Source organism: Malurus melanocephalus, unplaced genomic scaffold, assembly GCF_030028575.1.
Source record: "Malurus melanocephalus ecotype Western Australia unplaced genomic scaffold, MMel_1.1 scaffold_609, whole genome shotgun sequence".
Lineage (NCBI taxonomy): Eukaryota > Metazoa > Chordata > Aves > Passeriformes > Maluridae > Malurus > Malurus melanocephalus.
Genome location: NW_026623841.1, coordinates 245,229 through 259,791, shown reverse-complemented (window position 1 = coordinate 259,791; position 14,563 = coordinate 245,229). Strand labels below are relative to the sequence as shown.

Sequence of the window (14,563 nt, the reverse complement as noted above, 5' to 3'; positions counted from 1 at the left end):
GTGCACCATTTGCTCAGCCCCTTCACCTCATGAGCTGTGTGCTGTTTGGCTTTTTTCCCCAGCAGTACATTCTCAGGATGCAAATCATTTTGTGCAAATGCCCTGAGCCTGTAGATGTGATGACCACGGCAGCCCTGAGGCTGCAAACTGAGCTGAGGGAGCAGAGCAGTTGATCTCTCTGGACAGGTCTGTACTGCTGAGATCCAGACACCACCAAACAACAGAACTTCAGAAATACAGCTCAAAAATCCACAGGAGTGCRGGCACTGGAAAAGATCCATTCCAAAAGATGGGATTTTAAAATTCACACGAGTCCTTTGTTGATTCTGGCATGAATTTCTTTGTGTAAAAGTCAAGGACACACCATAACTCTGCTGTATCATCCCTGCTGATGGAGTTAATGTAACAATCCAATTAATTTTTACAGGTGTATTTGTGAGGATTTAATTTGCTTCCAGCYGCCAGGGCCTCAGCTTATGAAATAGTTTCTTTTTTGGATACTTTTCTAGAGGCTGGGTTAGGAGACAGCATCAGTGTTGCTGGGAAAAACGAAGCACCTGGAGACCTTCAGTCACCCCTGAAAGCAGCAGTGCCTGTGACAGTAATGTCCTGTGTGAATGCAGTGCCTTTGTCCACCCCTGTCCTCCTCCCTCTGTTTATAACATTGTTTTTCTGACCACACAGCTTTGGTTTCGTTCCTGTCTTTAAAGCTCTATGATCTCATCTGGTTAATAAGCACCATGTGGCATTTGGGCAAGAGCAGGAAAACTTCTGCAGTGTCAGAATCCAGAGAAGAATTGTGATTTACCACCTTTTGGGTGCTCCTTAAATGGTCACCATGGGACTATTATTATTATTATTATTATTATTATTATTATTATTATTATTATTATTATTATTATTATTATTAAATTTATTTATTTAAAAATTAGACTACTGGTAAAAATGGAAAACTAATGAAATTATTTGGTTTAAATGAAATGTGTGAGAGAACAGCAGTGGAAGGAAGGAGGCCTTTATAAGACAATTCAGACTGAGCTGAGGCTGGTGCTGGAGCTGCCCAGGGGCTGCCCAAGGTGTGCCCAGAGCCTGCTGCAGACACCACCCTCCTGCATGGGCCAGGAACTGTCCCTCCTTGAGCCCCACTCCTGAGCCTGGCCACTGAAWGCCCTGATGTTTTCCCTGCAGTGTGCAGGAAGGATGGCTCTGTCCTTTTTCACCTCTCCCAGGAGTGTTCTGAAGCCAAACTAATGCTTGTGTGTCTGCAGCTTTGGTAGAAGCTGCAGTGGCAGGTGCCAAGTGCTGCCTTTGATTCATGTTCCTCCTCCACCCCATGACATTAGAACAGTTTTATTATGACTCATATAAACTTCAGGCTCTGCTCCTGAAARGAAAGACACAGCTCTCATTTGTGAAGCCCCTTCTCCCTCACTAAAAACCAAACTTTTATGTTCCTCTAATGCAGGTCAGTTTTTACAGATATCTTTTGAAATAATCTAAAAGATTTGAAAATTCTCTTCCTTTTTATGTGTGCTCCCTCCTCCCATCCAGCTCTGCTCCGTGTGTGGTGCCAKGAGAACATTTGCCATGTTTAACATTTTTTCCTACTTCTGTAGTCCAAGGGGAAAGCCACAAGCACACTGTGGTTTGTGTTTTGTTCACTGCCTCCTCCCCCTGAGGTATCCTTTTGCAGCCTCACTGCTTTTGTGCTCCACCTGGAGCTCTCTCAAACACCAGCAGAAAACCTTTGGCCATTTGTTTGCAAATTCTTRTTGGTTTAATGATGTTACTCTTTGCATATTTTAGGGCTGGAAGGAACAATCTTTGCACAGCAACAAAAGAGCTGATAATCTTTGATCTGTTTGATTTCCTTTAGTCAAACATGGAGGATTATAATTCCAGGTGCACTCAGGAGCAGATACCCAGCATTCCTGGGAGCCARCCATGCACAGAAGGAATCACCAGCTGTCTAAACACTTCTGGCACACCACCACCTTTGTGTCACTTTGGGAGCAGATATTGAAATGTCTTTAGGTTGGAAAGCTCTGTGTTCTCCAGAGATAAGAGCCAGGCTGGATGTTGTTAATGGGGATTGCTTCTCCCGGTGACTTTCAGGCAAAGTCATTACCACCACCCACATGCACATGGACTGTTCTGCTCCTTTATATTCTATTCCAACCTCAGTTTCCCTCCTGACAGGGAGCAGGACGTGGCCACTTTATTCCTGAGCCTGTGCGTGACCACAGGATGGGTGGTGGCAAAATCACAAAGTGCCTACATTGCACAGATGTGTCCCATAAAACAAACAGAGCTGAAGCAATTTGAAGAGAAAAAAATAATGAGAAACTGCAGATGCAGGACAAGAAAAGCCTACGTTTCAGTTTTTTATAGAAGGTGCATCAAAATCAGTTCTTGATGTCAAAGCACGTATAAAAATAAATAGCACTAGGTAAATGTTGATATTCCTCWGCAAATATGCCAGCTCTTGGATGCAACAGATGTGCTCAGGGATCGTGTATGTGTTGCTGTTTGCAGCAACAGTTCTAGGGGAAAAAAGAGCTATTACATGATTACATTTCATTCTGGGTTTTGCTGACATAAAATGAGGAATGTTGCTGACACACACATAGACATAGACTGAGTAGATTCCTCAAAAATTAACTGTGTTACTTGTTTTCAATATAGTAGTGAATTATTTTTTCCTCTTTTTCCTGTCTTTTAAAGTAAGTGTCATCCTACCCTAGCTCACAGTCTTAATTGGGTTGGGTGAATACTGCACCTGGTCCAGTGTTCGAATTAACTGTGTTTGGGACTGAGAACATAACTGCTGTTATTCCTTGTGCTCTGTCAGGCATCTTACTGACCTGCTGAATTGGCTTCCAGGACTGAAGGCAGACAGGTTACGGGCAGACAGGATTTCATGGCACGTTTTGGGATTTGTTTAAAAAAATGAACAAAAAAGGACATGCTTGCCTAATAAACTGAGCAGGGGGTTCTGGTGGGCTGGCAGCTGGCCTGATGTCACAGACAGACCCTSGACAGGAGAGCAGAGCTTTGCATGGCTGTGGCTCAGGGTTTAAGCCTTGCAGCTCAGCCCAGCTCACAGTCAGGCTTTAGAGATTGTCACGGTCTCATGTGCACAAAATTTCCATTAAAGCAAGAATTCCACATTGTAATCTGCCACTTTCCATCGCTTTAATTTCCTAAATAGTGTTCCAGCCTTTCTGCATATTTTGTACTCAGAATTTTGAAAATTGAATYAAAAATATAGACAAAACATGAAAATACATTATTTTTTTTTCTCAGTGAAATCACAACCTTATTTTTGCCTGTTACTTAATATTCCACCTGCTAATCATGTGGAATGCCTCCTACCCRTTTTGGTTTATATTTCAGACAAACACGTTTTCCCTTGTGACGTGGTGCTGGACTGACTCAAGTTCATGGGATGCAGTGAGGTGCTGTCAGTTTGTTTRTAGGAGAGGCCTTTTTGTGGTTTGCAAGAAAAGGCAATCTCAGATCTCTGGTGCAGCCAGCAGAAAGTCTTGCAGTGGTTTGGTTGCTGTTAAACGGCCATCGATAGCTGCTTTTCTTTAAAATAATTTTTTTAAAAAAAAGTCATAATTATTAAAGAACTAAGTCTAAGAAGCTGAGAGTGATCTACCTCTTATTCATCTCCCAGCATGTGAGGGTTTTTTTTTCACCCTCCAAGATCACTTGTGAGAATACTCATTCTAATGAGTAGAAACTGGAAAACTGCACAATCATTGGGGACATATTGCAAGGACCTGCCCCTCGGTGGAGGTGCTCAAACATTGTGTGGGACAGGCAGAAAGAAAYCTATCTGATGGCCAGGAGCTTGCTGTGGACTGACCAGCTGCTTTGTAGAGCAAGGCCACAGCAAGTGAAGAGTAGTTATGGCAAACAGAAAGAAAACAAAAGGAAAATACAAATAAGTGAGAAGTGAAATGGAACCAAGCTAATCCAGGTCTTGCAAAACTCAGTGCATGTTACCAGTTATCAGAGTCCATCAGGAGCTGAAATTTTGTTTGGTGCTCCTCTTCATCTCTTTGCTAGAAAACCAGCTGACAACATTTTTTTAAGACAAAAATCTTCTAAAATGGCTTTTCCTGTTTTCGTGCTCCACAGGGGAACTTATATATCTGATGTACTTATCTGAAAATGAGGTTCTACAGCCAAAATGAAAATCAGATTTAAACAATACTTGCTTTATTGTGTAATATGGGAACAGCTTCATGCACAGAGCAGCCAGAGGACTGGTAATGGTTCTGGTCACATTTGGCTTTTGTTAGCTCGAGCAATTCTTAGCTTTATACAGAACTGTGAATGTGTGAGGCTCTGTGGAGATTGGCAGAAAAGTTTCCCTTCCCAGTCTCTGCCCCTTTTTGTTGCTTCTGAATATTTGCTCATCGTGCTCTTCTAGCTTTCATTATTACCATAAGCAAAACCTGAATTTGAGATTATTTCATCCAAGCCTATCAAAACATATCATTTTAAAGGTGTTTCATATTCCTTCCCTAATTGTCTCATGCTCTGCGATCTTGTGTTCAAGTGATTTTTTGAAAAGAACTTCTCCACTACTCCACCTGCTGAAATCAAATCTCTTTAAAGCTCCAAGTACAAATTTACARCGTTGATTGGGCCATCAGGGTTCCTCTCTCCATGAGTTCCTAATGCATTCCTGAGGGAATAGGAATGTGCAGGACCCAGCTGGGTAGAGCAGGCAGCCTCAGCACCCATTTCTGGAGCAGTGCCACCCCAGCAGCTCCTCCAGAGGCAGCAGGACTGCTCAGTGGTGAGGAGCAAGGAGCATTCATCACTGTCTCATTCAATTGTCCAGGAGTTCCCATCCCTTCACCATCAGSTGGTCATCAATCCTCTGCCCACCCTGCATTTACTCAGTTCTGTCCATCCCAGTGCCTGCTCCATCTCCATGGCATCTGGGGAGAGGGGAGGAGAAGGAAATCTCCCTGTCATTTGTGTCTCTTTAGTTACACTCTGTGCTAACTAAAGACCCTGGATAAAAATCCTTCCATCAGAGCACTGTCACAAAGCCTGTATTGACTGTCTTTTGGAAGAAAAGCTTTCATTTGAACTTCTGACTCCTTCCAAAAGAGCAGGGAGRGGGAGATCCCATGGTATTGGTGTGTCACTGATGTGTTCCCTCTTTCTGACAGACATCAATGAGTGTGTGACAGAGAGACACACGTGCCAGAGGAGAGAGCACTGCGTCAACACCATGGGCTCCTTCCGCTGCCTGCAGGAGCTCAGCTGCCAGCCAGGCCACGAGCTCAAGGACGGCGAGTGTGTGGGTAAGACCAGCTSCTTCAGCTCTCACAGRARGGGAAGGAAGGGGATTGCAAAGCATTTCATTGTGGCTGCTCTGGGATAGCAGCCCTGCAGCTAAAAAAGGCTGTTCATCATGGAGGTGTTGGGCTTTGCAGGCTCCTTCTGCACCCTCCCTTGTTTGAGATGATTTCCAGTGATAACTGTAAATTATTTAGAAAATGGATTAAACCTGCTGAATTAGGATTTGCCCTTTTTTTAGGGCATTAGAGAGAGATCTCCCTGGTGGAGGAATTCCCCTTAGCTCCTCTGTCTGGCTCAGCTGATGCTGTTTGCTGATCATTCCASCAGAAATTCCCAGCCTGAATGGATCACAGGGCTGACAGCCCCATCTTCCCTGTATTTGGGAGCTCTGACTGCATTTTTTACATTTTACATTTGCATTTAACCATTTGGAATGGTCACGGGGTTACAGAGTTGCTGTTCAACCCCTCTCCATGTCTGCAGGTGCCCTCACAGCAGCACTTGCTCTGCAGCACAGAACCTGCAAGGAACCCACGGGCCCTGCCTTCAGGGTAGAAGTCACTGTTATTTTCACCTACATTTTTTACAGTTTCCTGGCAGATGGAGTAAGAGATGCCTAAGAAAACAGCATAGCTTTTGACATACATAGAACATAGGGTTATTAAATAGAAATGGTCAGAAATCTCCCTTTATAAACAGCTGTTGTAAGTAAAGCTTGGTTTACTTGAAGAGGCTGCTTGTGAATATCTTGTTGTGTTGTCTGATTCGACAGCATTTCAACATTTATTACTAATTAATTTACTTTCTAGTGTTAAATTTATATTATAGAGGATTGTAAAATTGTTTTATAGTTGCCTGAAAATGCATGAGTTATAAGAAATTTCAGAACTAGTCTATGTAAAATTGCCTGCAGATAACTATTGAATTTGTAGAGGTTTATGAAATACTCAGTTCTGTGGTTTGTTTTTTCTCTCAGCCTGTAACTGTGGTGGGCAGACTTATTAATACAGTACCTTGTGTGAGACTGGTAATGTTCCCTTGTTTTAACATTTAGCTGAGAGGTTGGARTAGGAAGAGCAATCCAGCAGTTCTTCCCTTGGCTGCCTGGAGACCTGGGGACTCCTCCRTCCTGGACTTTCCTCTGTTTGTCTTCATCTCTAGTAAAGATATTTCTTGGGAACCAGCACATTTTAAAGCAGCATTTGAAAATATTCCCAGGAACTGAATTTCAAATTAATTTATAGCTGCTTCTGCTTCAAGGTTGGGTTACTTCAACTGRAAAACAGCAGCAATGCCACTACACTACAGAAGAGCTGGGTGTAAATTTTTAAATTTGAAACTTGCAGGGAGTGTTTTCAGTGTCTCTAGAAAGCAAGCACTGGATTGGTGAACACAACTTGAGAAATAATTTCATATATGTAGTAAAAAATGAGAAAGCTGTTTTGGGCTCTGGCTGCAGAGTAAGGAAAAARTGCAAAATTTGTTACTAATATTATTGCCTCGTTCAGATTTTTTCAGCATGGTTGTCAGAGTTGTATATATATATGTATATATATATAAATATACACATACATGCCTGCCTGTCTGTGTGTACACAATGAAATCCCAGCCCCATTAAATGAGGTACCCCATCAGTATCATTCAGAAGAGGGAGGTTTTTACACACCTGAATTCCTGAGGTGTATGAGGAGCAAGAGACCATTTTGCTTATGGAAGTCTGTGGTACATGTGTTATTATGAGCACCTGACCCCTAGTTTTAATGTGGGTCTTTAGGATTTTAAAACTGCAGGTATTTTGGTATTTGTGGCTTACCAGGGATGCTGTGAATGAGGCAGCAGGGACCTGAATCGAATTTGCTGCAGGACTTGACAAATGCTGTGCTGAAGTCGATGTCCGAGAGCAAACACAGTTAACCTCAGATTTTCCACTGGTGTCTGTTTAAATAATGACTCCTAATTTCCTTTCTGGAAGTTAACTATTCGTGACTGCTGCAAGTTAGAGCTGAACTAATCCCAGTTTGCTGTTYTGATGTGATTAACAGATATCGACGAGTGTGAGAGAGGAACTCACAGCTGTAAAGTCAACTTTGTTTGTCAGAATACAGAGGGCTCGTTCTACTGCGAGTCAAAGCAGCGCTGCATGGATGGGTTCCTGCAAGACCCTGAAGGGAACTGTGTTGGTGAGTGTGAGCAGCACGTGTGTGTGCCCTGTGTACAGCCCTGGCCAGCTCCTGGGCCTTGCACTACAAGGGCTGAACTGTGTGTTCACCCCTTGTAATTTTCCTCAAATCCTGCTGTCCATTTAAAGATGGGAATGCTTCCATGTTGAATTTGAAAGTGTTCCCACAGCAGACCTTCAGCAGCCTTACTTTTGTAGCACAAGAAATTGAAATGTACGACGTGGCAGCTGGAAGCAAACAGACCAGAAGGGTGTCTAGCATCTCTCACTGCTCTGTTCATCTTCTTCACCAGATATCAACGAGTGCACATCTCTCCCTGAGCCCTGCAAACCAGGATTCAACTGCATCAACACCGTGGGGTCCTACACGTGCCAGAGGAACACRCTGAGCTGCAGCAGAGGGTACCACTCCAATGAGGAGGGCACGCGCTGTGTCGGTAGGGGCAGGCTCCAGGGCTGGGAAGGGACTCTCTCAGGGCAAAAAATGTCTTTCAGTTCTAAAGAGATGTTTTGAGATACCTCCAGATTCTCCAGTGGGCTTGAGGAATGGGGAATTTGCTGTCCCTGCAGCTCTGGGATTTGTGCTGCAGGATCCTGCACTGATGTCTGATTGCTCCATGGAGTTCCTCTTGGTATGCTCAGCAGCACTCGGTTTGGCTGCAGRTGGGATTCGTGGCTTCCATTCTGGAGAGAATGTGTTTTAGGTACTTTTTAAACCCATTCTGTCAGTCAAGACCATGATCCCACGGTGTTTTTTGTGGTACCTCCCTGGAAGTGATCTGCAGCAAGCRAGGAATGCTGGGTTTGTGGGCTCAGAAGAGTAGCACAAGTGGATGCTCTCTGTAGGGATGTTCTCTGCATGATATTCCCCATTGCATCCACATGTCAGGATGTTTTAGGATAAATTCTCCCTTTGTGAAAAGAACTCTGAGGAGAATGAGTGCATGAAATATTCATATGGGCTGACATGCAGCTTGATCCTGATTTGTGTTTGTTCCAGTGTATTTAGGGAGTTATTGACTCAGAACAGCAGATTTCAGCTGTTGTTAGAGTTTGTTTGCAAATGAGCACACGAGGCATGAAGGAATGGGAAGYTCAATGCTCAGTGCCCAAGGCAGGGCTGGCTGTGTGGTCTCCAATTCCCTGTGTTCTGAGTTACAGGAGGTAGAAATCATAAAATGACAGTGGGGGAAACAAAAAAAAAGAAATGAAAAAGCAGCAGTTTGCTCAGTGGTGATAYCCTGGTGATTTTTACTTACCTTCCTTTGGAATAAAGGAAAGATGACAAATGAACAAAATGTGTTTGTGGTGCTGCAGGAGGCCGTGTCAGCAGCCATTAATTTGGGCATGGTTAGCAACCTTCAGTGAAATCCCCTGGGACAGCTAGAGCCCCTTTCCACAGATATTCCAGCATTCACCTTTTTGCTCTTCATTGTCCCCTCATGGTTTTACCCYCAGAACTGTCCTTGGCCATGCTTGGCCAGTGGAAAGGTGGGGATTTGGCAGTCGCAGATTGGGAAGGAACAGTTCATATGTGTGCAATTGAGGAAACTGAGAAAGCTTCCAAATACTGTGTTTGTGAGTTCAGGGCAAAGCAGTGCATTGTTCTTTGCTGTCCTGTATAACCTGAGATATTTCAGTTTTTACAAAGGGAAGCTCCAGAAGTCCTGTCTCTCTCGTTTGCTGTTCAGACACAGTTCTTCAGCTGCTTTTGGTCAGTCCTTGCTCAGCCAAGTCACCTGGGCTGGGGATGGTTGCACCACCTGAAGTGTGGTGACCCTGAGATCCTTTCAGGGTGACCACCATGCCCGTGTCTCCCTGRATGTCATTTTTTCCACAAGGCAGCAGTCAGCCCTGGGCAGCACAGATCTCCTGGCTGCAGTGCCAGCAGCCTTTGTTTTGCATGCCCTGCTGACAAGGGCAGACTGCCCAGGGTCCCCATCCCTGGGTATGATCAAAAAAGGTGTGGATGTGTCACTTGGGGACATGGCTGAGTGCTGAATGGGGTGGTGCTGGATCAACAGRTGGACTGGTGATCTCGGAAGTCTTTCCCAGTCTTAATGATTCCTTGATTCTGCAATGGCTGGGGCAAATTATGCTCCTAAATTTCAAGCTGATGGTACATAAGGAATCCAGCTTTTCTGCCCAGTTGTTCCTAAAAAAGAGTAACTTGGTGTAAATCCGTGACAGAGGAGGAAATTGCCTTTATTCATCCAGCATCTCTACCTCTGAAGCACAGTAAGGTAACACAGTGCTTTGTGATTGCTGATGGTCCTTTGTGTCTGCTTTACACCACTGGCAAAGATGTTCAGGGGCAGCCATAAGGAGGCTTCTCTAGGTTGATTTTGAGAAAACATAATTGATGTTAATTGGTGATTTCTCCATCTTGCAGTATGCACTCTGTCCTTGTTGCTGGTCTGAATTGTTTGGTATTTTTTTGAATGGCTCTTTTTAAGTAGGCAGAGAACACAGAGAAGAAAGAAGAAAAGCATATGGTCCTAATTTCCTGTCTTGGTGATAAAGACTGGTTTCTTTGAGGCATTACAATAGCTAATTAGATTCCTGAATCAGATTTATTCACAGTAGTGAAAACATCATCTGCACATGTTTCTTCAGCAGAATGACACTTGTAGGGTCATCTACTCTGTTTGGAGGATTCATGTMTTTAAAATGTTCAGATTCTCTGATTTATCAAGTAAGTTATTAAAAATTACCTCTTAGATTTAACTGCTGTAAGTGTGAAATATTGCACACTTGTGATGGTGTAGTGCCCTAGAACTAATTAAAGCCTGAATGCAGTAGAATATAGAACTTTGGACAAACTGATGAAATGGTTGCACACATGAATTCATTACAAATAAAGCTGCTACTTTATGAGTTACCTGCATTATACTCTCATGTTTTGGTGCTACCTTTGATTAAAAGAAATCTCAGATCCTGTCAGGAATTCCTTGTGTGGTGTGGGGCATTCCCTGCCATCCCTGACCCCACTGCCAGCAGGGACTGTGCAGGTGGAGCCTCTCCAGGGCTGTTTGATGGAGAATTAACTAGGAACCCTTTAAAATTATTTAGTGCTCAAATTTATGGCTTCAAATAGGGCACCGTGGAGAAATTCCAGCCTTAGAGATCCATCTTGATGATTATTACATGAAAAGGGACTTGAATTGTAAGAGTAGTTGAAGATGGAACAATAGGAAGAAAGTAGGATCTGGTGGCTTAGGAAGTGGCAGAGCATGGAATACTTAAAGAAATRCACAATTGTGAGGGTTAATGAGACTTTTTGATGCTTCTTGTCACAGATGGTAAGAAAGATTTGTTAGATACTGATGAGCTATTTAGTCATGTTGCAAGTCTCGTAAATCAGCCTGTATTGAAAACTCTCATCTTCCTCTGAGGATGTTTAAATGAGATTGGAAATTATGTGTGTGAGTGGAGAAGCAACTAATTTGTTGGTATTGGATTTTGGATGAGAGGCCATGGGGAATATGAAAATGGGAGCTGATAAAAGAAAAAAAAATCAGCATTGGGAAAGAGCAAAAGGTAGACAGCAGGAGCATGACTGAGAGGGCAAGTGGAGATGAAAATAGCAGTTGTTTTAATTGAAGGGATGAGCAGAATTTCTGGCTGGTTCTTGTTTTGCTTTAAATGGCTTGGTGTGACTCATGAAATGGCAGAACACCGGAATGGAGGCTTTAAATGTCATGGTTTGATGAGAATCAATGAATGTGTGTTTACACTGAAATGCAGGATAAACTGGGAGAGCCCCATTGCAGGGCCAGTTACCATTTTCACTTGGAAGGTAAAACTCTGCTTTTCCCAAGTCTGACTTAGAGAAGCAGACAGCTGCCTGTGAGAAGAGCATGGCGGGAGAAGCTGGTGGTATTTCTTCTGTCCGTTTCTTACTGTTATTCAATGAACTTTCTTGTTTCTCTTTACAAACATTGGTTTTAAACAGCCTGTACTGAAGCAGCTTGGCCTGTGTGTCTCTGCAGATGTGGATGAGTGTCAGACCGGGGTGCACCGCTGTGGAGAGGGGCAGCTCTGTCACAACCTGCCYGGGGGCTACCGCTGCGACTGCAAGATGGGCTATCAGTACGACACCTTCAGCAGGAGCTGCATTGGTATGGATGGGCTGGGAGGAGCTGGGAGCTCTGCCTGGCTGAGCCTCAAGCSCCAAGGCAGTGTTCAGCACCATTGCAGTCAGAATTCTGCAATACAGTGCCTCAGGAGGTGATGGGATCCCCTCCAGAGCTGGTGCTGTWCAGCACACACTGAGCTCTGTCCCTCTGGGCTGCCAGTTCAGTCCAGGTGCCCTTGGCTTGGTGTAACTGTGGTTATCAGTCAAAGCCATCTGCAGAGTACTTCCCTGTGTGTTACACTGCTGCTGCTGGACGAATTTGTCTGTCTGAAGGTTTCACCACTTTGTTCCAAAGAGCCGTGACACAGCACTTTATCTTTTGTGCYTCCTGTGCCCCAATTAGAGCGCAGAGTCAGACAGCATCAAACACGAGGTTGCAGCATTTCACGCTCTGCCAATCAATCTGTGACACTTTAAAATCATCCTGCTGCTCGTTTGCCTGTGTCCCTCAGCTGATTGTGTGTTGCTGTTSTGGCAGACATAAACGAGTGCTGGAATTACCCCGGGCGCCTGTGCCAGCACACGTGTGAGAACACCCCCGGCTCCTACCACTGCACCTGCTCCTCTGGCTTCCACCTCTCCTATGATGGCAAGCACTGTGAAGGTACCAGCCTGCTTTTCCATGGACAGGGACTTGCAATTTGGGGACTTTAGAGAATGAGCTGAGGTGAAATACAAGTAAAGTAAATTTTGTGTGCTCAAACTTGCAGAGTTCAAACACTGGAATTGTCAGATGAGTGTCCACAAGTTTCTCCTCTTTCTTTCTTTCCCCACATACTTTTTGCTTTTCTTTCAGATGACAGAAAAGGAGAACAGAACAAAGTTAGAACAGGGAACCTGTCATTCAAATTTTAATAAAGATGAAACTTGGTAGTGACAGAACTTAYCAAGAAAATATTGAACTGAATGGAAAATTTTTTAGTTCTCCATGATTTTTTTAAGGCAACAATTACATATTTTAGTGAACTGAAACTTTTAAAGTCTGAAACAAATGTCTGCATGTTTGTGTGTTTCCAGTGGCATATGGAGAAATGAAATTCAGGTGYAACAGACATCCTCAGGCTTCTTGGCATTCTGCCTTGGGAGCAGAAAATGCAGGGACAGATTAGTCCTTCCTTAGTCACTCTGACTGGAAGGTGAAGGTTTTCAGGGGCAGGAAGGGGTGGAAGAGCCTGTTCTGAAGTAGCTGTGTTTGGTTTTTGGATGCAGATGTGAATGAATGTGATAACAGTCCCTGCAGCCAGGAGTGTGCCAACGTTTATGGCTCCTACCAGTGTTACTGCAGGCAAGGCTTCCAGCTGGCTGAGGATGGGCACTCCTGCAAAGGTAAGGCTGCTGCTCGCTGGCTCAGGGGGAGTGTGTCCATTCCTGCAAGGAGGAATGCTCTAGCTCTCAGCAGCACCTGAGGCTGCAGCACTGCCTGAGCAGGGCTGTGAGTTACAGCTGCCACAGAGCTGCAGAAGGTCACTCCAGTGCTGGATAATGCAGCTCAGTGGGTAGAGCACGCCTGTGTGACCATACAGCCAGGAAGGTGATGGTAACAGCTTCGTGGGGCCAGAGCTTATGGCTGACAACATTAGGTGGGAAGATATTCCTGTATTGCATCAATGAGCACCTGCATTGCTGAGTGAAGGTTTACTCTGACTGCTGCTCGTGGAGAATGAGAAGCAGAGTGATCAGAAYGGAGGAAGGAGGGGTTTTATCTTTTTAGCTGAACTTAGCAGAACTGACACATTGCAGAGTCTCTGTKTAAGAAATGGTGAGGAAGCCAACAACCTTCCTAGCACAAGGAAGCCTGTCAATAAATCCTAGAAAAATTCWTTGCTAACAGGGTAGTGAGACCCTGGCACAGGTTGCCCAGAGAGACTCCACATCCCTGGAAGTGTCCAAGGCCACACTGGATGGGGCTTGGATTAATCTGGTCTGGTAGAAGGTGTCTCTGGCCATGGCAGGAAATTGCAATTAGATGAGCTTTAAACTCCCTTCCAACCTAAACCAGTCTGTGATTCTGTGAATTACAGAGACATAGAGAGTGTTTCACCCACCTTGTTCTTTTCCATGAGTCTTYACTGCTTGCAGCCAGTATTCCTGGGAGCATCTTGTGTTCAGCAATGTCAAACCTCCATGGCTGCATTCATGGTTAGCAATATATTATAAAAGYGTCAGGTGAGCATTTCTTGTGTCCTGCAGCCTCCCTTTGTAGGTCTGTGCTGTGTTTTGTGTCCTGGGTGTGTGACTGAGCTCTCTCTGCAGACATCGACGAGTGCACGCAGAGCGCCGGCATCCTCTGCACCTTCCGCTGTGTCAACGTCCCCGGCAGCTACCAGTGCGCCTGTCCTGAGCAGGGCTACAGCATGGCAGCCAACGGCAGGACCTGCAGAGGTAACCAGCCCTGGGGGACTCCCTGCATTGCAGCATTGGCTTTGCAATGAGCTCAGCCCCTACARTTGCTCAGTCAAGTCTCCGTGTTTTATATTAGTCACTGTTAAAAAGTCARTCTTTGACAAACTTGCCAAATTTTGGTATCTGCAAAGTCAGTTTTCTCCTGTGCTAGAAGAAAGTGCTCTGGCAGCTCAGCTGTCAGTGTGAGCTAATTGCTTAAATGAATTCCCAAGGAGCCCACTTCATCCTTCAAAGCGAGGCACTTGATTACTCACGTGAGCTGTGTGTGCACCTTGGCACAGCACTTAATGATCAGGGTTTCAGAGGTGCCAGATGCAGAAATCTGTGGCTTCATTATGAGTTACAGTTTTCTGCCCCAGAAAGCCAGGAGATTAACTGTTGGAGCTGTAATGGGAACTTGGCCATCCAGCAGAGTCACCTAAGCTTAATCCTGCTGGCATTAATAAATGTTAGTGAAATGACAAGTCCCCTCCCCTTACACACCCCTTTTCTTCACAATCATGGAAATGTCT

At 44.5% G+C, this 14,563-nt stretch overlaps 1 protein-coding gene across 1 annotated transcript in view; it reads left to right on the top strand.

The window, feature by feature from the left end:
- FBLN2 (fibulin 2) overlaps positions 1-14,563 on the top strand; it is a 103,088-nt gene that overhangs the window by 82,627 nt on the left and 5,898 nt on the right. Inside the window, exons 9-15 of the mRNA XM_057383146.1 lie at positions 5,199-5,333; positions 7,374-7,511; positions 7,804-7,947; positions 11,503-11,631; positions 12,127-12,252; positions 12,858-12,974; positions 13,902-14,030. Of these exons, the coding sequence (XP_057239129.1) occupies positions 5,199-5,333; positions 7,374-7,511; positions 7,804-7,947; positions 11,503-11,631; positions 12,127-12,252; positions 12,858-12,974; positions 13,902-14,030 (918 nt within the window). The remainder of the gene's footprint in view (positions 1-5,198; positions 5,334-7,373; positions 7,512-7,803; positions 7,948-11,502; positions 11,632-12,126; positions 12,253-12,857; positions 12,975-13,901; positions 14,031-14,563) is intronic.